Source organism: Anabrus simplex, chromosome 1 (genome assembly GCF_040414725.1).
Source record: "Anabrus simplex isolate iqAnaSimp1 chromosome 1, ASM4041472v1, whole genome shotgun sequence".
In the NCBI taxonomy this organism is placed as follows: domain Eukaryota; kingdom Metazoa; phylum Arthropoda; class Insecta; order Orthoptera; family Tettigoniidae; genus Anabrus; species Anabrus simplex.
Window position 1 is genome coordinate 1,672,925,009 of NC_090265.1, and position 27,154 is coordinate 1,672,952,162.

Genomic DNA, 27,154 nt, shown 5'->3' on the forward strand with positions numbered 1-27,154 from the left:
TTACTTTTAATCGTTTTAACTACATATTTATTGAATATATATCCGATATTCATTTCATTCCTTTCTTATATTTTTGTTCCAACGCGGCTGCAATTTAACACTTGAAATTGCGTGTAAGGTTATTGATTTATATTTTTGTATATGACAAAGATGCCGCAGCCTCCTCGGAAAAAGAAATATGTACGAAATCGACAACGAAAACACAGAGAAACACAACAAAGAAGAAGGGAAGTGGAATCTACCCCTGAAAGAGAAGTAAGACAAATGGAAGACAGAAGACATGAAAGAAGAAGAGAAGTGGAATCCACCCCTGAAAGAGAAGCAAGACAACAGCAGACCAGAGAAAGAGAACAAAGAAGAAGAAAAGCTGAAACAATACCAGAAAGAGAATCCAGACTACAGCAAGTTAGAATTGCATCAACTACTTCAAGAATGCACATCTGGAGAAATTTAGAGAATGCAGCTTTCGATTACCACCCATCAGAGGATTATGCCTCCAATCCTTTTTGTCACATCAGATCAATGTCTATAACATGCCAACACTGTGAAGCAAGGAAGTGGAAAGGTGAAACCACAGGTATGTGCTGCAGTGGAGGAAAGGTTCAACTGATGCCGTTAATGAATTCTCCCGAGCCCCTACGTACTTTTCTAACTGGCGATTCTATCGAGGCTAAACATTTCCTGCAAAATATCAGACGCTACAACTCATGCTTCCAGATGACCTCTTTCGGTACCACCAGAGAAATTAAAGAAGCAGGATTCATGCCGACTTTCAAGATTCAGGGTCAAGTATATCATCGCATTGGAAGTCTACGGAGCCTCCCGAATAAAGACCCTAAATTTCTCCAAGTATACTTTATAGGGGACAGTACATTACAAGTGGAGCAGCGTTGCAGGAATGTACCACAAACAAGAAAAGATATAGTAATTCAGGTGCAGGACATGCTGAACCGTGAAAACTCCTACGTCCGTAGCTTCAGATCGGCTATGGAAAAGATGAGTCCTGAATTCAATCTTGTTATCTTAGCAGACAAAACCCCACAAGGTGAACATGAAAGGCGATTCAATGCACCGACGACAACGGAAGTGGCTCTAATAATGGCCGGGGAACATCATGGAGCAAGAGACATAGTTTTAGAACAAAGAAGTGGTACGATCAAATGAATTCCCGATACGCACCGATCATATGATGCGCTGCAGTATCCACTGATTTTCTGGCAGGGTGAAGATGGATATCATTTTCAACTGCGACAAAGAAACCCAACTACAGGAATGCTGCAGAACAAGATGATTTCTGCAATGGAGTTCTATGCTTACAGAATTATGATGCGCTGTTCAAGTTTCAGTATTTTACTGCAAAGTAGAGGCCTCTTTCAACAGTTTATCATAGACATGTATGCCAGAATTGAATCTGAAAGGCTCAGTTATATGTGACATAACCAGAGGACATTGAGAGTGGAGCAGTATGCGCATTTGAGGGATGCTGTCGTCAACGATGGAAATGTTGTCGACATGGGCCAGCTGATCATATTGCCTTCTAGCTTTACCGGTGGTCCCAGGTACATGCACGAGCGTACTCAGGATGCCATGACGTACGTGCGAAACTATGGTAGACCGGACCTCTTCATCACATTCACGTGCAATCCAAAATGGACAGAGATACAGCTAGAAATTTTCGACGGACAAAAACCCCATGATCGCCATGATTTGTCAGCAAGAGTCTTTCATCAGAAACACAAGGTGCTCATGGGTCTCATCACAAAGGCGAAGATTTTTGGTGAAGTTCGCTGATAGAGTGGCAGAAGTGCGGATTACCTCATGCACACATTCTGGCTTGGCTCAGAGACACCTTACACGTACACAGAGTAGATGAGATCATCAGTGCCAAAATCCCTAATCCAGAAGAAGACCAAGAACTTTTTAGTACATTGACGAAGCAGATGGTGCATGGTCCCTGCGGATGCAAAAATCCCCGCTCTCCATGTATGAAGGATGGAATCTGCACAAAGCAATACCCTTGACATTTTCTGAAAGAGACCGGGTAGGACGGATATCCAATGTATCGCCATAGAAGCCCACAAGACGGAGGATTTACCGCAAACATCAATGTTCAAGGATCGGAAGTGTCTGTGGACAATGCGTGGATTGTTCTGTATTGTCCTCTGTTATCAAAAATTTTCAACGTATATTAACGTAGAATATTGCAATTCAGTCAAGTCGATCAAATATGTTTGCAGATATGTGAATAATGGCTCTGACATGGCCGTGTTTGCTGTCTTAAGTGGAGGCAATGAAGTGAATGAAATTCATCAATATGAAATGAGAAGATACATAAGTAGCAACGAAGCGGTGTGGAGAATACTAGGCTTCCCTATACATGAGCGGCAACCCACAGTTATTCATCTAAGCATCCATTTAGAGAACGGCCAGAGAGTCTACTTCACAACAGAAAATGCAGCTGAACGTGTTCAAGCACCTCAGGAAACTACGCTCGCATCTTTCTTTAAACTTTGCATCCAAGATGAGTTCACGCGTACACTACTCTACAACCAAGTCCCTAAGTACTACACATGGAACAGCAGGGACAAGACTTGGAACCGACATAGGCAAGGTGAAGTTGTACCAGATCAAGCAGGGATTAGGTCATGCGATGCCCTCGGCCGGGTGTACACCGTTCACCCAAACAACTCTGAATGCTTTCATCTGCGACTATTATTGCACGAAGTAAGAGGTCCAACATCACTATTTAAGAACCATCGATGGAAGGGTCTGTAAAACTTACAAAGAGGCTTGCCAGCTTAGAAGACTACTGGAAAACGACGATCACTGGAACAAAGCGTTGGAAGAAGCAGCTGCGTGTCGATCCCCTAAGGTTATGCGGAACCTGTTTGCTGTTATGCTGCATACGTGCTCCATGTCAACTCTGGAGTAGTTATGGATTAACCATAGGGAGAGCCTATCTGAAGACATACTGCATCAAGCACGACTTCAACAGCAGAATATGGATCTCGACTACAATGAGGACATCTTCAACAAAGTTCTTATCTACATTGAAGATAGGATTATATCATTGGGAGGACTGAACCTGGAAAGCTTCGGACTTCCGAGAACGATTAGAAACAGAGATTCCGCCACCCCGTGTGAAGTACATACAGAAAGAAATCACGACAAAGATTTGCTCACAGTGTACATCGACGAGAACGAGTCAAAAATGGTCCCAGATCAAAAGGAAGCATTTGACAAGATTACCCGAGCTGTTTTTGATAGACGGGGTGGTATATTCTTCTTAGATGCTCCAGGTGGTACCGGAAGACCTTTCTTCATAATCTTATTTTGGCAAAAGTGCAACAGACAAATTAGATTGCTATTGCTGTTGCTTCGTCCGGGATAGCTGCAACACTCTTGACAGGAGGGAGGACAGCTTACTCAGCCTTCAACTTACCCTTAAATGTTACAAGCACGGAAAATCCTACATGCAACATTTCAAGAAGCACAGGAAAGGCCAAGGTTCTTCAGGATTGCAGGCTCATTGTCTGGGACGAGTGCACTATGTCCCACAAATCCGCCTTCGAGGCACTGGATGTCACTTTGAAAGACCTCAGACAGAACGATAGAATGGGAGGCGCCACTATGGTGTTAGCTGGCGACTTTCGACAGACGCTTCTGATTATTCCCTGCGGAACCAGAGCGGATGAAATGCAGACCTGCATCAAGTCTTCATATATTTGGAACGGTATTGAAAGACTAGGATTGTCAACAAACATGCGAGCAATTCTGAATGGTGACCCCTCTGCCCAGCAGTTTGCCGACAATGTACTTCAGCTAGGAAATGGTGCTGTGACTTCCGATCTTCAGGATGGACATGTGGCTATGCAAAGGAAGAATTGTTACAACCCAACAACAGCTAAAAGAGGCAGTGTTTCCAAATTTGGCGCAGTATTTCACCGATCACGCATGGTTGTTGGTTGTGTGAAAAGCGATTCTTGCTCCAAGAAATGAAGCTGTCAATGTCATTAATACGCAACTGTTACGAGAATTACCCGGTCATCAACAAATTTACAAGTCTATCAATACGGCATGCAATACCGATGATGCTGTCAACTACCGACAGAGTTTTTGAACAACTTCGAACCACCCAGAGTACCCTCACACATCTTGAAGCTGAAGATAGGGGCACCGATTATGCTTCTTAAGAATCTGAATCCTCCTTCCCTCTGCAATGGAACGTGACTCTCAATCAAGAAACTGATGCCCAATATTATTGAAGCTACCATAATGACTGGGCACGCTGCTGGTGAAGTAGTATTCATTCCTCGGATACCAATCATTCCTTCGGATACACCCTTTCGATTTAGACGCCTGCAGTTCCCGGATCGTTTGAGTTTCGCTATGAGTATCAATAAGGCACAAGGACAATCACTTAAAGTTGTAGGACTCGAACTTTGGAAACTGCTTCTCCCATGGTCAACTGCACGTAGGTTGTTCAAGAGTTGGAAATGCAAACAATCTCTCCATCTTAGCTCCAAATGGAAGGACACGCAATGTAGTTTATCCTGAAGCTCTCTAAGGAAAAAGTGACTTTTTCTTGGTATAATATGCGGTGGATATTCTGCACAGATAGGCCTCACACCCAGCTATGTTTATTAGTATCCTTAATATCTCAAAAATCTCCCTTCTCATTTTCTCGGTGTTTGATGTTGAAACATATTTTGGACTATCAGGAAACTTTTTAGCCCATGAAAAGTAAAGGTCATCGCTTTAGAAAAATATATTCTACGTGAAGAATTCTTATACTGAGCGCCAATTTTGAAACCCTCCCCAACTTGACTGTGACTGGTAGTAGGCAAGGGGACCTGCCATACAAAGAAGACACCCCAGTTTAATTCTGGCTAGCAGCAGCCAAGAGGGGTTGCCATTATAATGAAAATTTTTGAAATGCACAATGACTGGCAATAGTGAAGGAGGTCTGCCATTACAATCAAAACTCCCCAAATCAACTGTGAATAGCAGTATGCAAGGGGGTCTGCTGTTATAGTGAAAACTCCCCTATACGAGTGCCATTGCCAGTAGGCAAGGAGAACTGCCATTATATTGATTATATTGATTGTATTATATAGATTGTGACTGGCAGCAGGCAAGGAGACGTGTCATTATAATGAAAACTTCCCAGCTGGACTATCGTATAACGAAAACACCCCAGCCTCGCAGTAGGGGGGCTGCCAATATAATAAAATTTTCCCAACTGCATAGTGATTGGTAATAGGAAAGGGGTCATGCAATGGAACACTACTCTCAATCAAGAAACTAATGCCCAATATTATTAAAAGCACCATCATCACTGGGCATACCGCGTGCGAAGTAGCACTCATTCCTGGGATTTATATCATCCCTTCGAATATACCGTTACAATTTAGATGTCTCCAGTTCCATGTTTGTTTCAATTTCGCTATGTGCATCAACAAGGCATAAGAAAAATCTTTTATAGTTGTAGAACTTGATCTTCCAAAATAGAACTTCTCTCGTGGTTGAAACCGGTACACGAGTTAGTCCAGAATTGGAAAGGTAAACACACTATACATCTCGGCTCCATATGGGAGGAGACTCGAAATACTATATCCAGTAGAACTGTAAGGAAAGAAGGTTGTTTTTGTGTAATATGGTCTTTTATATTGTTTTAATATGAATTGTACCATCCATTAACCCAATATCTTGAGCGTTGAAAGTAAAAATAAAATTAAAAATAAAATACTACACATGCAGTTTTAAAATATTTAACCATTGAATTAAAAGCCGCGGGTACATGCTAGTTTTTCTATCAACTCTATTCTCAAAAACTTGCAACTGCTGCTCCTCTTTCTTGGTTATACTCCATGTCCTGGAACCATACAAAAGTACTGGTTGAATGATTGTATTGTAAATAATCATTTTTTCATTCCTTGTTAAAAACTTGGAGCCTAATATAGGGTTCATAGAGTATTTGCATTCTTATTTCTAGCTTGGTGTTCCTGTTGCCTTCGGTTTTGCTCATTGATTAATACACCAAGGAACTTAAACTCCTCTACTCCTTTAAATATATATTTCCCAATCTTCAAAGGCAATCTATCAACCTCCTCATGATTCGGTCTCTGTACAACCATGTAATGTGTCTTTTTATCATTTACCTGTAAGCCAATTTTTGCTGCCATTTGCTCTAGTTCTACAAATGACAGCCTAATTTCTAAATCATTGCGGCCAATAAGAACAATATCATCCACATATTCAAGGACTTTGTTGTCTCCGCAATATGATGCCTGCAGGTACAAGAGCTAATTTCCTGATAATCTTCTCCAGTGCAATGTTAAATAGAAGAGGAGATAGTGCATCCCCTTGTCTCAGACCAGTTTTATTCTGGAAGGAACTTGATTTTCTGCCATTGAGCAAAACACAGCTAACATTACCATCCATACACAGTTTGCACATGTTAATTAATTTTATGGAAAGAATATTAGAGAGGAGAATGAGAAGAAAGGTAGGAGATTTGCAAGAGGAACAGTATGGCTTTAGAAGTGGAAGATCGACAGTGGACCCAATCTTCAGCATGAGGCAATTAATGGAAAAGAGTTGGGAATATGGAAGGGATCTGGTCATGACATTCATAGATCTAACAAAAGCTTATGATAGTGTTCCCAGGGAGAAGGTATGGGAAACCATGGTCAAAAAGAGACTGGGTATACAAACCTTGAATATGGTGCAAGCAATGTACAAAAACTATGCCAGCAGTGTACAGACTCCGTTTGGAAAGACAGAATGGTTTAGAAATGATACTGGACTAAGACAGGGAGTGTGCTATTGCTTCTTTTTCTTCTGTGGTTATGGATGAAATTGTGAAGGAAACAGAGGAAGCATATGGGAATAGGGAGATGAAGTTATTACTATTTGTGGATGATATAATTTCCTACAGAGCAAACAGCAAAGAAGTAAAACAACAATTTGATGCACCGAACAAGAAAATTGAAAAGTATGGTATGAAAATCAGCACAGAAAAAAGCAAGACAATAGTGATATCAAGAGAAGAAAGACAAGGGAACAGCATTATGAAAATTGGTGGTCAAAACCTTGAAATTGTTGACAGTTTCAAATACCTAAGGATGAATTAATGTAGAATACAAGGCTGGACGTGGTGATTAACAAGAGGGTGCAAAAGGGCAATGCATTCTACCAGAATGTAAGAAACCTTGTTTGAAATAGGGAAGTACCAAGGAAATGTAAAGAGATAATGTAAAACATGCATTATGTGCCCATATTGAGCTATGCAGCTGAGATCTGGACAGTGACAAGTAGGGAGGAGAGTAAAATTCAAGCCAGTGAAATGAAATATCTAAGAAGTATGACAGGAAAGACAAGAAAGGACACTTTGAGAAACGAAGATGTGTGAAAGGAGGTCAGAATGGAAAATCTAAATGAGAGAATTGATAGGATTAAACTAAGATGGTTTGGCCATGTAAAGAGGATGGAGGAGGAAAGAATAGCAAAACAGATGGAGATGAAGTTTGAGGGAAAGAAAGTGAGAGGGAGTCCTAGAACAAGGTGGATCGATTAAATAAAGAGGAGCGCAAGAGGAAGAAGAAACCTGGACTGGGAGAAAATGATGGAACAGGAATGGTGGAAGGAGAGAGGAAATTGAGGAAGTGCCATAAATGTCCTGACCCAGCAGGGGGAGAAAGGAGGAGGAGGAGGAGGAGGATGATGATGATGATGATGATGATGATGATGATGATGATGATGATATCTAAATTTTAAAAAGAAAGCATGCTAGTATTATACTGAAATTACAATCATAACCTATCATTACCATCATAGTAACAAGTATAAACTGCCACTATGTAATTTGAAGGTTATCAGAATAAAACCAAAGTTTCAAAAAGAATACACTGTAATAAATCTAAAACTCAAACAATGTAGCACAAATACCAAAGCACCTACAGGGAAACTATAAAAATATCTATATTATACTAAGAGCACTCAGCTGTATGTTGTTAACTGTTTCTAAATTGATCAAGAGATCACAATATTTACAGCGTTGTATCCCCAAAAATGAATAGTAAATTCAATATCACATGAATGATAATTTTTTGCAGTTGTAACCTCTCCTATGAAAATAACTGTCAGAAAGAAAGAATGCAGTACAGTGCCTATCTACTAAACAAAACAAAATGAGTGCTTAAGATTTGCAGATGACAGTGCAATCCTAGCAGAAAGTAGAAAGCAAGTTACACAGATGTTAAAGACCTTAACAACTCCTGTGTAAAATATGGAGTGAAAATAAATAAATAAATAAATAAATAAATAAATAAATTCACACTGCCACAGTATTATAATTTTTAATATACAATGCTTTCACTTATTATTTTTGCAATGAATGTGCTTGCTGGGCAGAGCAAAGTTTCCTGAAGCCAGGTTCAATGTGAGAAAGTCATAGGCCCATATCCAGTCCGCTGAAATCTATAATTTTGGTTGTTGCCAATGGGAGCAAGTTTTTACCATTAGTTTCCAAATTTTGCAATTTTGATGATTGTAATCGCATGAAGCACCTAGTTCTATTTCTCAGAAGGTTCATTATGCTTCTTAGCATTCAGCATTAACTGTTTCCTAATCTTTGTCTTGAGAATCTTCAAGAATTTGAAGGAAGTTTCCACTTCCTAAAACTTAACTAACCTGTGCTCTCATGAAATAATGTATGAAATTTTATCGTCTAATTCTGATGTCCGTGTGTATGTGGGGGTTTTCTTCATTCACACCAAAACTTTGACTAATGAGAAACGGATTATGTTTCATGATTATAAGATGCTAACACCCATTATTTGGAGCTACATATTATTTTTTGAGACTCTTTTTCTTGGCATAAATGTAGCCTTGGACTAGTTGACAGGACTGAAATGAATGGCTTTTAGGGACATGTTTGAATTGGCATCATGATGCTGAAAGATGGGGAATTGGGAAAATAGATGCCAAGAACAAATGTGTATGAATGGCTTCCCAAGCCAGCCCATAAACTCAGTAACACATCTTATTCTGTCTACCATTTGGCAGGAGTTTGATTGTGCCAGTTTACATTAAATTCATTGTTTGGATCTCCCACTGATCTGTTTATCTTCCATTCCTTTCTTTCTTTCTTTCTTTCTTTCTTTCTTTCTTTCTTTCTTTCTTTCTTTCTTTCTTTCTTTTTCTTTCTTTCTTTCTTTCTTTCTGTGTTCATTCAATTTATGTAAAGTACTATATTTTAATTAAAATTCAATGGTTGGGTAAACGTAACTAATTTGTATGCATGTTGAGTCTGCAGGCAATAGCAGAATCTGTCACAGATGATGACTTGGCCCGAGGTAGCCTGTATCCTCCTCTGAAGACTATCAAAGAGTGTTCCATCAACATTGCTACCAAAATTGCAGAATACGCTTACAAACAGGGTAAGTAAAGAAGTTATTTGGATTCGTCCCTGCAGTCTTTTCTTATCCTCTATACTATTTTACTGTAAAGATTTCAATGGTATTTAACAGCATAGTATTAACAGCGATTTTCAGTGGTGAACAGTTCACACCTGCAACCCCACAGGCAGGGGCGTAACATTAGGGCCTGCAATGCAGGTGGGCCCCGCAGACTCCTTGGAAAAAAAATAATAAAAAATAATAATAATAATAATAATAATAATAGTAATAATATATAATTCTGGTGCATTTTAATTTATGACTTGATGATTTAGGTGAGTCAAGAAAACACTAGCATTGCACATTTTTCTTTGAAATCTTACAATAATGAATAATCCCTTTGTTTACGTAAATTGACAGTATGTTGCATTACTTCTTCCCACTGTGATTGAATTTATATTAGTGATTCATAGGTTTGCGGTCGCTTGGTAGGCCACGGCCCTTCGAAGCTGTTGCGCCATGGAGTTTGGTTTTATTCGTAGGTTTTTACATTTTATTTGAGGGGGCCCAAATTTTAATTTTTGCCGGCGGGCCCATATAACATTTGTTTCGCCCCTGCTAACAAATGTGGGAAAAGTGAAAGAAGAAGAAGAAGAAGAAGAAGAAAATATGTTATGGAAAAGAGAAGGGTAATGTGAAGGTGATAATTGTCAAAATTGGTAACAACAGCATTAGACAAGCAGGGATGCATATCACCATAATTCAGAATGTGTGGGATCCGATTATGAAAGTATGGGAAACGTTTAACCCTTGGGACGTCGCGTGAGACAGTGTAACATCAGTCGTCAGTGCGGTGGAAAAGACCGAACAAGAATTCCATATCATTTTTGTATTTCAATTTGCTATTTATTTTTGTTATGTAGTTATATTTTTTGTTTACTCTCTATTTTCATCATTAAAAATACAAAGATTATTTATTTACATTTAAATAATGCTTTAAAATAATACAATAACTAACATTACATTCTACTTAACACACAACAAATAACAGTGAACAGAACATAGATTCACAGAATTCACAAAAGTAAACTGGTAAAAAAAAGTATAGTACATTGTACGAGTAATTTACAACTATCAGTAAAAATATGTACAAAACAAAGTTACAGCAATATAAATACGGTATACAGTCCAATGGTAAGAGCAAGGCTACAACAGACAGAAGGGTATCAGCAATTAGAGATTTACTGTTTACTAAAGACATAGTCATCAAAAAGCCTCTTCCTGGCACTAACTCGTAGTTTTCATAATGTTTCATTACGTTTCTCGTCCTTTTCCACACATCATTCATTATATTAGTGAGCTGAATGTATCTTTAGATAATAAAACTGTCATCTTCATTTTCTTCGTCTTCATCTGCTGTTCCCATACTGCAGGCTTGACAGGTGAAGACAGTGTGCTCCCAGCATATGTACAGAGCGCAGGTAGCACACGATGTCATCTTTCTGTTCCTTGTTCTGCCTCAGAAGGCACATTTCCCAGGATTTTGATTATTCCTCTCAGGCCTTTCTTCTTCTCTTCCTGTCCCAAGAATATCCCATAGTCTCAGCTTAATTCATCAGGGGATATTTTCAAGAGAGAAGCATTACTGCAAGTAATCGTGGCATAGCTCAGTTGCTAGTGTCTCCAAAAATGAACAACGGTTTATGTCAGCTTTGTTTTGTAGTATTATGAAACTGTTGATGCCACCTACGTTGAGGAGAGTGTAAAACAATGTCAGAGTCCATCGTCTGCTCATTTGTGACACTGTATAAGATGCTTTCAGTTTATCATCGACATCCACTCCCCCTTGGTTAGGTTATAAAAAGTCAATATTTCAGGTTTCTCTGCCTCACCCGATTCCTCATCAATGTCATCGCTGTTGTGCATAGTCTATAACGTCCGACTCGTTGGCTGAATGGTCAGCGTACTGGCCTTCGGTTCAGAGGGTCCCGGGTTCGATTCCCGGCCGGGTCGGGGATTTTAACCTTCGTTGGTTAATTCCAATGGCCCGGGGGCTGGTTGTTTGTGCTGTCCCCAACATCCCTGCAATTCACACACCACACATAACACTATCCTCCACAACAATAACACGCAGTTACCTACACATGGCAGATGCCGCCCACCCTCATCGGTGGGTCTGCCTTATAAGGGCTGCATTCGGCTAGAAATAGCCACACGAAATTATAATATAGTCTATAACAACACCACTACATTATTTTTCTTGGGAACATTCGACGACAACATGCTGCTCCCTTCCGGTCTGGTTTTTGTTTGAACAAGGACTGGAGGTATTTCCCATTTGTTTTTCTTTATCGTTCCAACCAGAAGGTCTGTGGTTGGCCAGAAGATCTGAGCTAATGGCACTGACGTATACCAATTGTCTGTGGTTATATTATGGCCAGTGCCAGAAATCGGCTGTACTAGTCTCTTCACTACATCTTTACCACTGTTGCTCACTTTGTAAGGTCCATCTGGTTGTTTCCCTGTATATACCTCCATATTGTACGTATAGAAGGTCCTCGCATCTGCAAGTGCAAATATTTTTAAACCATATTTCGCCGGCTTATTTCCTATATATTGATGTAAAGGGCATCTGCCACGGAAGGCACCAAGTATTTCGTCTATTGTGACATATTCACTCAAAGAGTAATATGATTTGCAATTTTTGACGAATTTCTCCCACACCTCCAGAAACGGTGTGAATTTGTCAGATTTATGACGATTTACCTTGCTTGTGAAATCGTCAAACTGCAAAGCAGTCAATAGGAATTGAAACCATCTGAGACTCATAGTTGTGCAAAAAAGCTCAATACCTGTACCTCCTCGAGCCCATAAATCATTTAGATTTGTGCGAGACGACTTCTGTAACCCTGCCAGGTAGAGCAATCCTATTACTGTTTTCACCTCTACACAGTTTGTGTCTGGGGCATCCCAAGGCCTTTGGTAATTTTCTCATCTCATTCCAACCTATAGATTTGTGTAACGTACAGTTTTGTCTACCACATCATCAGGGAAGAATAACTGGCATGATTCAATGGGAGATGTTACATTACGAGCTCAATCTAATAGGCCAGGCAAGTGTGATACTATATTATGTCTTCTGGCTCGTCTCTTAGACCTAATACAGTGAATGTCCCACTTAGTTACCTTGTCCTTTCCGGTGTATTGAGGTATTGCTCTGTTTTCTGGTCGAACCCTGTTCTTTGATACATCCATATTTTCATCTTCAGTATCTGCAGAATCTTCGGTATCCGTGTAGTGATCACTTTCTTCAAGAAAATCGTCAATGTCGTCTTCTTCTTATAAAATGTTATACGCCTCGCTTGTATCATTCACATAGTCATCGAAAAGCCTCTTCCTGGCACTAACTTGTAGTTTTCATAATGTTTCATTATGTTTCTCTTCCTTTTCCAGACTATGAATCAATTTGTTTATCCTATCAACTTCTTCGGAATCCATTTTCACTCACAACACAAGTAAACAGTCAAACAATTTGTGTATACTAATAGTTGCACATCGAGTGTTAGAATCAAATTCAACAAATAGCAATCATCTCCCATGGTCGAAAGCACCGCGCACTCACATAAACATCCACAGCGACAATAGAATAGCAACTAGGGAGCGCTACTTGGCTTTAAACACTAGAGGAAGGTTGCGGGGTAGATATGGTTGAAGGAGAAATCTCTCCTGCAACAATCTTAGAGAGAGTAACAAAGGAAGAATGCGTGCGATCGAAAAGACCGCGGCGTGATGTCCCGAGGGTTAAGAGAGTGAAAATTGTCAGTGGGATACTGTCTGGAAAGTGATTAGGGATTTATGAGACTATGGAATGGGTATGTGGGGAGTGAGATTTGTAGATTGTAATGGGTGGGTAGGAGAGAGGATCTACTCTCGGATGGCCATAACTGCAACTATAAAGGTACTTATAAGTTTGTTTAGAAGAATTATGGGGAGGTACATTCAGGAAAACGGGATGGACAAAGGAGCAGCGATGAGAGTACAGGGAGCTGTAAGTCAAGTAAGTAGTAGTGGCAATTGGGGTGGGGAGGAATTCTATTTTAGCCACATAAAACTAGTTATACGAACCCTGTTGTCTATTACCCAATTCTTTCCTTTAATTTCTTTAAATATTAAAAGAATACTTAGTGGAAATATGCACAAAACATCATTCAATGCAGCTAACCAATTTTTCAGCGCCACAGCAAGCAGTGAAGACGCGCAGCAGCACGTAGAAGCGCAATTAGTATCTGATGGCACAAAACCTTAGTTTAGTTACGCACATGTGTAACTGAGGCGTGTCTGTTAAAAAGGGGCTATTTCCACTTTAAGAAAGTTGTGGGAAAAGCGCAAGAAAAATGAAATAAAAGATTGATGGAAAGTGCTCATGATTGGCTGTGGTACTACTTTTAAAGAATTACATCTTTCTGGTCTGGATTGTTCAAGGCGATCAATAATATTCAACTACTGTAATGCATGTGGACAAAATACTGATTTATTAAGTAGAAATGGCACCTTTTTGAACAGACACTCCTCAGTTGTTCCTTTGGTGGAAGTTTTATTGTTTAGTTTTGAAAAAAATCTCCCCAAAAAAATATTATTACTGCCGTTAAGTTGGTAAACTGTCAACCTTTACTACTCTGTCAAGATTTGCTCAGAGAACATCAAAAACTTACCATTTTGTTGTCTACTCCTACAATATTACCCCGACCCCCTGTACTTGTTTGTTTTCTATAAATTTCTGTGTCCCCCCCCCTCACCTCACCACTTCTAATTCACAAAAGCAAGGATGACATAAAGTGTTAGTGTTAAATTGTAGAAGTATTGTAAAGAAGTAATTTACCAGATATTGTAATAGTTATTCGTGGCTGAGAAGTGATATTATGCATGCGGAAAATTTCTCATGGAACAAGTGTTTCCAACCAATCACCATTGTACTTCATTTAGGGCTGTCACCCAGGTGGCATATTTCGTATCAGTAGTTTATTACATGATATATTATTGCTCCATCTAATGATGGATTTATGTTTTGTATTGAATTAGGAGGATACATTTAATTTTTCCTTTGTCAAGTATCAGTTGTTTGTCGTACAGACAGGCTGAGAACAGTAGTAGAGGGAGTATTCATACTGGTGAAAGAAGAATTTGTATGCTACGAAAAGGTTAAGGATGAGAAACATAAAATACTAGGTGTAAGGCTCATCACTAAAGAGAATAGACAACTTGATGTTTCTTGGAGTCTACAGATCTGCAAAGAGTGGCGCTGACCCTGATGCAATATAATTTGATGAGATAATCAGCTATTACATAAAATCAGCTTCATGGTCCGTATCACACTTCAATAGATTCACAATTAAGCATTTATTTATTTTCCACCTAGTTGATCATTGTATCGACTTGTATCGGCTAGGTATTGTAGTGGCTGATCTCAATTTACCAAGTATTAACTGGGAAGGTACTGCAAATGGCACAAACCATGACCAGCAACAAATGGTAAATAAGTTAATCTGTAAAGGACACCTGAATCAGAAAGTGACGGAACCAACTAGAGGAAAAATATATTATAGACATGGTGCTAATAAAACTATTTGAGCTGTATAGAGAAAATGAAGTGATAGACGGTATAGGTGATCACAAAGCAGTTTTCATCACAGTTAAAAATAAATGTGATAGAAAGGAAGGTTGAAAAGATGGGACCGCTAGGCAGTACCATATGGTTGATAAGAGAGATGGGGGAGTTTAAAAAAAAAGTAATTGTGATCAGTGAAAATGGTAAATAAAAATGTAAACAGTACATGGGATGGGTTCATAGCAATTGTTGAGGAGTGTGAAAACAGAATGTACCTTTCAAGGTGGTAAGGAATGGTAATAACCCACTATGTTATAACCGAGAAAAAAAAGATATTAAGATGGAGGTGCATCTGGCTCCGCGGTGTAGGGAGCAAGTTTGATTCCCGGTCGGGTCAGGAGTTTTTAATTGTAAATGATTAATATCCCTGGCCTGGGGATTGGCTGTTTGTGTCGTCTTTAACCTTCCTTTCCTCACAAATAGCATTTAAAAAAAAAAGATATTTACTGAGTTAACAGGTTAGAAAGAAATAGTTAGGAATGTTTGTGGAAATAAGAAGAGATTGAAGGATGTTGCTAGAAAATTGAATTTAGCACAAATGTCAGCTGAGGATAAAATGATGGCAAATACCATATAATTGGCAGTCAGTAGACATATCAATTTTAGTGAAAAAATGAAAAGTATGTATAGGTACTTTACGGCAGAAACAGGTTGCAGGAAGGGCATTTCATTGATCATGAGCAAGGGGAATGCATACAGTATGTGAGGACTTACTGAATGTAAAAAAGCTTTTAGTGTTTCAAACACACTATAAAAAATAATAATATAAAGTCTGTAAGTAACAAAGATTCTAGAAAATACCATTTCTGATCTTGTCCCATACGTTTTTTTTCTTTATTCCTTTCTTGACTGTATTTTTGAAGAAAAAAAAAAGAATACTAATGGTTTCCAATTGTTTTTTCACAGGCTTGGCATCTGTGTACCCAGAGCCTAAAGATAAGCGTGCAGTGGTGATAGCATCGATGTTCAATTTCAACTATGAAAGTGCATTACCCGATGATTATAAATGGCCTGAAGAAAGTCTAATCACGGAACCTAAACTCGAGTCAGTCACAAAGATCAGCAAGGCAAGAAGTATAGAGTTATAAAGGAGACTTGCTGTGTAGCAGGCAGCTCATGGAGTACCAGCAAGATATGTGGCAGAGAGCAAGTTACAGTTTACTTCCCGTTAACTGTCTGGACATTGGACAGTGTATCTTCCATACATCAGTATTAGGGCTACGGTTTTAGTGACGACTACCCCTCCCTGCTGTAAACAGTTTTAAAATATTATTTTAAATATATGATTATTTTACCATTCATACTTAGTTCATATGGTAGAAATAAAGGAATTTTTATACTGCTATATCATAAAACTTGTTCAGCAGGAAGTCTTTGAGCAATGCCATCAAGTTGAAGGAGAAACATAATTGAAAAAGAGATAATGTTATAGAAATACTGAAAGAGAAGCAGGATACTTGAAGCAATTATTTTGACGAATGTTAAATTTGTAATTATTCTAAATTTACAACCCTGTGCTTGATAATTATTCTTTTTCAGATATCTTTGTTTGCAGAAAAAAATGTATTTTTAGAATTTATGGCAACACTAGCAACTTATCTCTCATAAAAGAGATAATTAGCTAGGAACAGTTCCAGGCTATCTGTCGCGAATAATCCCTGTAACCTAATTTTAGGAAGAGAAATTTAAACAAAGCTCCCTTTTCTAATGGTAAAAGTCCATTATAGCAAGAATTCATAAAGGCAAAAATTTATTTGCTATAGCGGATTGTCATTATATTCAATTTTTCATAAAAGTTGATAAACACAAAAAAACAGCCATCAAAATAGGTATGAAACTATCAGTTTGAAACTTCTCAAAAGTTTTCACGGATGAATTCCGTACTGCGGCTTACCTTTTATTAATTTAATTCCGATACTATGTGAATGCGCATGTTAAATTTCATTCTTAAAAATTAAAAGAGTATATCACTCCTGAGATTTCTATGCAAACATTTTATTTTTATTACTCAAACAGCATCATTTAACCTAACTTATAAAAACATAATTCAGTGCCAGTAGAATGCTGATCTCCTTTCCGCTAAAAATTTATGTAGGAACAGACTTTCTGAAATTTTAAATAGACACAAGACTATATGACCTATTCTCCAGATACAGCAGAGTGCAGCACTCAGAGAAGTATCACATTCTTTCTTCATTTCAGCACCTGGTATTAAAATTAAGGCGATCTCTTACTTTAGCCTTTATATTTACTGAGTTAACAGCTGCTGTCAGCCACATTAGATATGCACTTATTGCAAAAACACGTTCTTCCCTTTCATTCAAACTTGCATGTTTGTTTGGAGTCGTGAGTCGATGGGTAATGATCGACCATATGCAATATAAACGCGGCAGTTTATAAATATCGATGCCGGGAAAATAATGCACTCTAAATCATTCATAATAATGGAAGACACAGTGAAAGGGTTCTTGTTGTAACCTAAGTATATTACACAGAAAGAACCTGGATATTATAATGTCCAATAACGGACCATTTATATTGGTATTATAAATTTACTCATTCGGGACAAATATTTCAGGTTCCCTGTGGAAATCAACATCTATATCATAAAAGAACCTGTCGTTACCACGGGGTTTTCAGTATGTGCCATACTCGCTATAGCCGACTACCTCGTATTCTTTTTACAGGCCAATAATACATTTTATCTGCATTACCAATTTGCGAATTAAATATAATTTCACTAGCATAAGCCAATAACAACTCTGTGGAAATTATAATTGGCTGCCTACTGCCATTTCTTGATGGATCCATTACTTTTGCATCGGTCTTTTGGCACAGCCCAGAACAAAATGTATCTTCCACTGAAGTCCCATCCATTGCTCTGACAATATGGGAGCTGCTGGGTGTTGCTTATAGGGTCAGCTGTGCTGCAATAACACTTTCTGGCCCAGTGAAGAAAGCAATGGAAAACTACCTCACTCCTCATCTTGCCTAGTACACCACATTTTGATGCCGCCATTGGTTTTTGCAGTTTCCCTATAACCACATAACCTTTAGTGGTGCTATTTTAAAATCCAACCAGCCTCTGGGCTAATGACCTGACAGCCAGACAAACAGTTGGCTGGGAAACATTGTGCAGTGCTAGTTTTCCTATGGAGACTGAAGTTATTTTGTCCAGAAACATGCGTGAGCCATCCGTGACTAGCCTTACAGCCAATAATTTTCAACTTTATTGCTTTTGTTGTAGCTTTCAATAGATGCATTTCACTCGTGACCGCATATCCTCTTTTCGATTTCTGGAAACTTTGCTCTTTGTCTGTGAAATGCACAGTGGTTACTACTTGTCCATTCAAGATGTGCCTTATTTTGCCCCAATCACAAATGGAACTCTTCTTCTCATCATACTTTCTTCCTGTTGCGTGATTAATATGGAGCTTTCCTTTAGCCATGAATGACCTATACTGTTATGAGAACTTTCATTGGCCATCTAAAACTTGTGATGTTACTTAAATTGACACCACAACCCGATATGTACACGGCATGCTTCTCAGTTGTGGCAGAAACAAATTTTGCTTATTGTATGGGCTGAGAAAATAGACTTCTAGATTTCTGTAAGTCAGGTGTACTGTACCAACCTTAACACAAGTAATACCTGCACTCCAAATTTTGAAAAAAATATGCAGAGGTTATTTGTATATACACAGTATTTTATTGTTTGTGTCATTCCAGTGACTGATTAGATGTAGCTTTCTGTGTCACCCTGTTGCTTGAGACTGCTGACTTCAGTATATGAAGAAACAGTAGCACCAATCACCACCACCACCACCACCACCACCACCACCAATAACCTTCTGTGTATAACTGTTGCAGTCTGTGTCACTCAACTCTGTTTGTCATATTTATAGCTTGATCTTATCTTAACATTTTCAACTTGTACATTTCCCTCCAAAACCAGGTGAGTAAGACCTGGATGTCCCATCAACAAATCATTCCCGTCTTTTCTCTGAATTCAGTATACCTTCATGTGATCTCTACTTCTTGTTTCTGCATTCTTTTAAATTCTCTCTTTCTGTGCTAGTCATCAACCCTGTCTCTTCTGAACTATACCATGTATCACTCAGGGGCATCTTCAGAAATAACTCTCTTATACACAGTTTACATCTATGTTTGATGTGATAGCTAGTTTCTTTGATTTCATTTCAGAACTTGACATTATCTGCCTTCTCCAACTTCAACTTGGATTCCATTATTTTCAGTTCCACTCCTTGAACCAATTCCAATTCCCCTTTCCCTTTTATTTTTCCTGTCATGACAACCACAACGAGCTTGGTCCAGCCAATGTTAAAAATGTGCTTTCTGTTACAAATATCATTAACATTTTTTTGGTCATCTAAGATTAAGTTAGGGTCAGTCAGGCATCACAAGTTGTTCAATTTCTTTCAAAAATGAAGTTATCTTTTGCTATTCATCTTAACCAGGGAAGTGAATGTGATTGGTAAGCGGTGCTGGCTTTCCACTCAGATGGCTGAGGTTCAAGTCCCGATTTTGGTTTTCTTTCCTCTGGGGGGTTTCTTTAACTTAATTCATTATGACTCTTTACTCTTTATAGTCTTTTTTACTTTTTCTCCAGCAAGTTCTTGTAATACTTTTGAGTACCGTATTTACACAAATAATCCCCACATATTAAAAAAAAAATTGAGGCATGAAATTGGGGTGCGGGTTCTATTTGCGTCAAGGTTAGCAACACACTCCTGGTTCACATAGATTTCGATGTTGGACATACAGTTATGCTTTCTGTAACAGCAGATGGAAGAAAACTGCCCCCATATTTTATATTTTAATGGAAAACAATTCAGACTTTTAATTCAAAACTGCATTGTACATTTTTTTTAAAGTAGTATTTTACAGAGTAATTTAAATTCAAATTTTCTCGGCGTCATGATAGAACGAGTCTTCCGGAACGTGCAGGGGTAGCTTTCCACATTTTCACTCGCTTCGGTGTGTCTACAGTGTGTTTTATAGTTGCTCAAGTTTGAGTGAAATCTTAATCAAGGGTTATGAATTTCATGTTGTTGGTCCGTATTGAACTGAGAATAACATATGAATAGTAACACAGTAAAGGTTTCCACCTATTCAATACTAATATGTATTTACAATATTATAAATTATTTATAAATTATTTATAATATTGTAATATTGTAATAAGAGAAGCAGAATCCGCGAATACTGACGATGCAGACAGTTGGCGAATATTGTAATATTGTAAATTATTTATAAATTATTTATAATATTGTAAATACATATTAGTATTGAATAGGTGGAAACCTTTACTGTGTTACTATTCATATGAAATCTTAATTTGTTTGTATTCAGCGTTTTAAGGAATGCCACAACATCACGTAGCAGGCAGTATGCGGAGAAGCAGAATCCGCGAATACTGACGATGCCGACAGTTGGCGAAACAGCATGGCTCATAATTTTAATAAATTCGTACGCACCGAACGATATTTTCAATGCCGGTGAAACTGCATTTCTTTTTAATGCTGGGATCAATTGACTAATGGTTTTAAAGGAGATGGGGTCACTGTACTGTGTTGCAATGCCGACGGAAGCGAAAGACTTCCTCCCCTCGTCATAGGAAAGTTTGACAAGTCATGATGTTTCCGTGCAAGTACAAGGCATCTAAAAGTGCAAACATTACAGTAATCCCAAAAATAAGGTACTTGCACTAGGGAGCCAGCATAATTTGCTCTCATTTTTGAATATTGGTTTTTTTCTTTCGTTGCATGAGGTTTTGCTTGCCAGTGATTTTTCAAGTGGTTTTGGAAATAGCCTTTTTCTATGGCATTTGAAAGGTTTAAACTGTGAATCAAGGTGATTGCATGCATTAATGGGTCTTAGAATACTTTTTGACGCAGCAGGGTTTGGTATTTCTAAATTACGAGAGAAATGCCATGGCAGGAAATCGATAAAGATAGTCACAGTCCTGTGTTGCAATGCAGGTGGAAGTGAGAGACTTCCTACTTTCTTCCCTCATCATAGGAATGTTCGATAAGCCACGATGTTTTTAGGGCATCAAGGTAATTTCTATGCAAGTACAAAGAATCTAAAATGCATACAGTTCAGTAATCCGTACACAGGGGAGCCAGCATAGATTTCTCCTCGTCTTTGATTCATTTTTTTCTTTCGTTGCGTAAGGTTATGTTTGCTAGCAGGTTATCCAATTGCATTATTTGAATACTGTAAATGCACCTTGTTGGATATATTTTGGAAATAGCTTTTTCCATGCCATTTGAAAGGTTTAAACTGTGAATCAATGTTATTAGCTTGCGATAACGGGTCTTAGAATATTTTGTGACGCGGCGAGGGTTGGCATTTCTGAATTGCAAGTCGACAGTTAATTCGAAATTGCGTAATTCGAAGTCACATTTTTATGTCCCTACAACTTCGAATTAACAAGGTTTTACTGTATCGCAAAACTAACAAACATTGTTCGCAGGTATGTCTGTTTCAAGTGTTAACATTGCACAAAAAGAATTATCCACCACTGATTGTGTTACTTTCCGAGTAAAAAGAGACCGCGTGTGAGAAGTGTTTTAGACGTGGAGTGTGAGGAATTTGTAAGTAATTTAGGAGAGGATTCTAGTGATTCAAGAGACAAAGAATCTTCCCATCTACAGCAAATCGAGTCTATTGCAAGTTCAGGTTAATGAAATATCGGTCATGTAAGAAGGCCTACTTGCTAATTTTCATGGGAAATATATTTTATAGCAGTGATACCGGTAATGCATTTTTATCATCAAATTTGTTCAAGCAAAGTAGCTATATCCGTCATGTTCATATTTGCGTAAATACCGTGGGGAACTCTAGGAGTGATATGAAATGTTTGTTTATGCCCACGTTACTCTTTCAATGGAAGGAATTTTAGTTCATTTAATTTTTTTCAAAATGGTCCTTCCTAAAATTAGGGTGCAGAGATTATTCGCTTAAATACAGTATTTCTTTCAGTGTTCATTACAGATATATACTTTCTATACTGGGAGATTTAGAACAACAACACTGACAACACTTGGTATGTTGTGCGAGACAGCAAACTGATCATTTTTCAAGCAGGAACCGAAGTCGGAAAATGCACGGTTCGAGTGCTGTGGGGCTTCAAAGTTTAGCAATGCCTCAGATATGGGGAAGGTTGTGACTTCCACATTTTGGAAAGAAACTTCCACAAACCCAACAAGAGCATCATGCTGTGCATTAAATATTTACATCTGATATTTCATGTAAATGTAATTGTGGATATGTTAATTACTGCGGTAGGCAAATATGGTACTTCATTTTCTTCAGAGAATAGTCATTAAGTAATCTGGCAACAACAACAACAACTAGGGGTGGTGATATTTTGCAATAACAGTGTTGTGTAAAATGCTTTGAAAAGTTTGTACTTTTGTATTTTGGTTTTTTAGGACATGTAAACCACTTTTTAATGCATTCTGAATATGCTATAAAAGGTCATGTTCACTCAAAGTACAAAATTTATATGAAAATGAGATATAAATATAATTTTTTTTCAAATGTGCATTTATGTTTTGTTTTTTTAATGTTTCTTCTGGAAATTTATACCCAGGAGTTTGAGCACCCTTGGATTATACAGAGTTCAGCCTAGTAGCTCTACAGTGTTTTTGGTGTCATACCTACATTGTAGTTGGTCTTCGCACAAGACATACAGCACCAACTCAAGGCCTTATGGTGTGGGGTGCTATTGGGTTGTTGTTGTTATGTGTGTCATCAGTCCATAGACTGGTTTGATTCAGCTCTCCATGCCACCCTATACGTTGCTAAACTTTTCATTTCTACGTAACTATTGCATCCTAAACCTGCTCTAGTCTGCTTGTCATATATATACCTTGGTCTACCCCTACCGTTCTTACCGCCTACACGTCCTTCAAAATCCAATTGAACAAGTCCTGGGTGTCTTAAGATGTGTCCTATCATTCTATCTCTTCTTCTCATCAAATTTAGCCAAAATTACATATAAAATTTAGCCAAATCTATCTACTCTCATCAATTCAATTCAGTATCTCTTCATTCGTGATTTGATCTATCCATCTCACCTTCAGCATTCTTGTGTAACACCACATTTCAAAAGCTTCTATTCTCTTTCTTTCTGAACGAGTTAACATCCATATTTCACTTCCATACAATGCCACACTCCACATGAGTCTTCAGAAGCATCTTTCTAATTCCTATATCAATGTTTAAAGTGGGCAAATTTCTTTTCTTAAGAAAGCTCTTCCTTGCTTTTGCTAGTCTGAATTTTATGTCCTCCTTACTTCTGTCATTGTTAGTTATTTTACTACCGTCCGGCTCCATGGCTAAATGGTTAGCGTGCTGGCTTTTGGTCACAGAGGTCTCAGGTTCGATTCCCGGCAGGGTCGGGAATTTTAACCTTAATTGCTTATGTGGGTTTATGTGTCGTCTTCATCATCATTTCATCCTCATCATGACGCGCAGGTTGCCTACGGGTGTCAAGTCAAAGTACCTGCATCTGGCAAGGCGAACTTGTCCTCGGACACTCCCGGCACTAAAAGCCATACGCCATTTTGTTCCATCATTATCAATGTCCCACTCCTCACCTGTGTGTGGTTAACAAGCCTCCTCCACTCCTTTCTGTCCTTCCAAATCTGATCCATCCACCTTCTTCTCAGTCTTCCAACTGGTCTCTTTCCCTTAACTTCTCTTTCCAATTCCCTTTTTGCTACTCGTTCCTTTCCCATTCTTTTTGCATGTCTGAACCATCACAGTCTTGCATTCTGTATGTTCTGTACTAATGGTTCCATATTTAACTCTTCTCTTATTTTAATATTTTGAATTCTATCTCTTCTTGTCTTTTTAACCAATGTTTTTAAAAATTTCATTTCTACTGCCTGGATATTACTATCTTGTCTCTTATTAGTTACCAGCGTTTCTGGTCCATATGTGACAATTGGTATGATATACTGTTTATATAGTGTTCATTTTGTACTCTTGGGTACTTTGTCATCCCATAAAAGCTCTCTGACTTGATGATAAAATGTTGTACCTTTACTTAGTCTGTTATTAATTTCAGGGTTGATTTCATTACTTCCATTAATAAGGCTACCCAGGTATGTAAACAGTTCTACAGTCTCTAACCATTCTCCATCCATGTTCATTTGGCATCTCTTTTTCTCTTTTCCACAGTGCATGACTACGGTTTTCTTTTTACAAATTACCATTCCAAACTCCTTCAGATTTTCATTCCAAATGTCCAGTTTCCTTTGTACTTTTCTCTCCTTCCCTAAATCACCACATCATCTGCAAATACCAAAGCATTCACTTCATCACTACTGATACTCTGTTTTACACGTTTTATGATTTCATCCATCAATATAATAAACAATAATGGCAACAGTGCAATTCCTTGCTCGAGACCTTTTTTTTGTATAAAATGTTTCAGAATCACCACTCCCCACTTTACACTGCTTTTACTCTCATGATATCACATTTTTATCTTATTAATTAATGATTTTGGTACATTACTTTTCAGTAGACATTCCCATACATGTTTTCTCTTAACTGTATCATAAGCTTTTTCCAAATCCAAAAATACGAAGATGATTTCCTTGTTCCTTTCCAATGCTTCCTGCTGCTTTAATCATATCAGCATTGAATTTGTCTTTTCCACTTGCTTTACCTTTGGTCATTGCTTTCACTGCCCTTTCAAGTTAACCACGTTATCTGGTTCTCTTCTTTTTCTCTCCATCTGTTATTTCCATTTCCTTATTTCCTCCTTCCTCTGAGCAGTCATCCTCATTATAAAGTTTTTCAAATTACTTGGCCATCACTTTCTGAAGACCCTTTTCGTCATATACTATGGATGCATCTTCTCTCTCTAATGCCTTGATTTTTTCACGATTCATTCTTTTCGATTTTATTACTCTGTATAGTAGTTTCTGATTTCCTCGAACTATCTTACTCAATTTTTTTTTGTAAACTCTCCCCAACATTTCTCCTTTTTTTCCTTGATACTCCTCTTTACTTGTAGTTTCAATCTTTTGTATTCCACATTTAACCTTTCTATCTTAGTCTCATCCCTCTGATGCATTTTTTTCTTTTCCTTATCCATTTCTTTCTTCACCTTGTTCCTTTCTTTTATTTCTTTATTTATTTATTCTGTCCACCACCGTGTCTACTTTCCCTTAACCTTTGCTTTTGTTTTCCCTCATACCTCAGTTGCTGCTTTCACAAATGTCTGTCTTAAATCGTCCCACTCTTCTTCTCCACTTTGTATTTCCGTGTTAGGCAACTTCCTTATTATCCAATCTTGGAATTTTATCCTCCTCCTCCAATTCCTAAATCCTGATCTTTGGTTTCTTCTTCAGTACAATTTTAGGTATTTTTACTTATTTTAATTCCACAGTTTATAATCTATGATCACCGTCCATAATTTCACTGGGGATTATCTTCATATTCATGATGTATCTTCCCCATTCTCAATCTGTTATTATAAAATCAATGAGTGTTCTATACTGTCCATCCCAACTATATCAGCTGATCTTATGGCTGTTCCTCTTCATAAACCATGTGTTCTTTATGATCAGGTTATTTCTGATACAAAAGTCCAACAGTTTCTCTCCATCTTCATTTCTATCACCATACACATGTGGGCCCAGAACATTCTCATATCCCATTCTATCAGTTTCCACATGAGCATTCAGATCTCCCATTATCATGATCCCATCTCCAACAATATGTTTTTCCAGTTCATTGAGGAAATCTTTTTCTTCCACGCTACATCCTGTCTGTGGAGCATACACCTATACTATCTTCAGTAGTTCCTTGTTTACATGTATCTGCATTATTATAATTCTTTCATTTACATACTCAACTTCAGCTATTGGTTCAGCATTCTGATTCATACAAATCCTACTCCATTTCTTTTCTCTTTACTGTTACCCATCCAGTACAAGGTGTGCCCCTTTCTTAGTTTCTTCATTCCTTTCCCTTTCCATTTTACTTCTCTTAATCCCAGGATGTCGAGTTTTCATCTCTCCATTAGATCAATCAATTCATTTTCCTTCCCATTCATTGTTAAAATATTTATTGTTCCAAATCAGGTTTTGTTCTCTGATCTAACACTTGCATGAACATCAGCATTACCATCATACTGTTCAACTGTGGTCAGAGACTTGTCAGTTCCTTTTACATTTTTAAACTTCCATCCGAGGCTTGTATTATAGTTGAAAGCAAGTATTGTAGTTGGTATTTCATGTAAATAAAATACAATTATAAGTGAGCAGAATAGTATAACTGATTTTATATATATTATTTTTAATATTCTGAAATGCATCTATATGAATTTTCATTTTTCCACGTAATGCTTCTGCCTAAACTCAATTAAAAATAATTGCACTTGATGTATTTTTATTTTACTACTAACTTTGTGCAAGTGCAATTTTAATTTCACATTAATATTATCACAAGACAATAGCTCTCTACATTTCTCTTCAACATGCTAACTTACAAATGTTTGAATGCTACAAAATGCTAAATAGACAGATCAAAATGCAAACTTTCTGATTTCAAAATGCCAAAAATCACCACCCCTACCTATAACGGGTCTTATTCTGTTAATAAAGGTCCTCCATGTGGAGAAGAGTGTAACTAAGGGAAATATATGATAAATGATAGATATTAGAAGAATATCTCACCCAGTCATTATCTCTTAGTTACTCAGGGAGAAGACATGATAAAATTATAGCATTTAAAGAATGCTCCTGACTTGATATATTATTATTCTTGCCATTCAGTCCTTCTATGAACATTATCCCAGAAGAGATAATTAAGCCATATAGCGTATGCTCAGTGTTGCATTTTTGCAATGTAATACACTGCTCACTTTCTTTGAAATCTTCTTATTACAGCACAGGTGTAATAATGGAAGTGCTGCTTTTGAATTATCACTTAATAATCAACAAATTGTGGGGTACCACAAAATGTGTTTCTTTCTTCCGTACTAGAATTAAATTGATGGCAGTTTTTGAAGATCTGTTGAACATAGTGCTACATGGAT

The 27,154-nt window shown here is 37.8% G+C and overlaps 1 protein-coding gene across 1 annotated transcript in view; it reads left to right on the plus strand.

Annotated features, from left to right (window-relative positions):
* Window positions 1-16,365, plus strand: part of LOC136858670 (NADP-dependent malic enzyme) — a 206,374-nt gene extending 190,009 nt beyond the window's left edge. The window contains exons 12-13 of the mRNA XM_067138386.2: window positions 9,320-9,443; window positions 15,973-16,365. Of these exons, the coding sequence (XP_066994487.2) occupies window positions 9,320-9,443; window positions 15,973-16,154 (306 nt within the window). The 3' untranslated portion in view covers window positions 16,155-16,365. The remainder of the gene's footprint in view (window positions 1-9,319; window positions 9,444-15,972) is intronic.
* The last annotated feature ends 10,789 nt before the right edge of the window (window positions 16,366-27,154 follow it).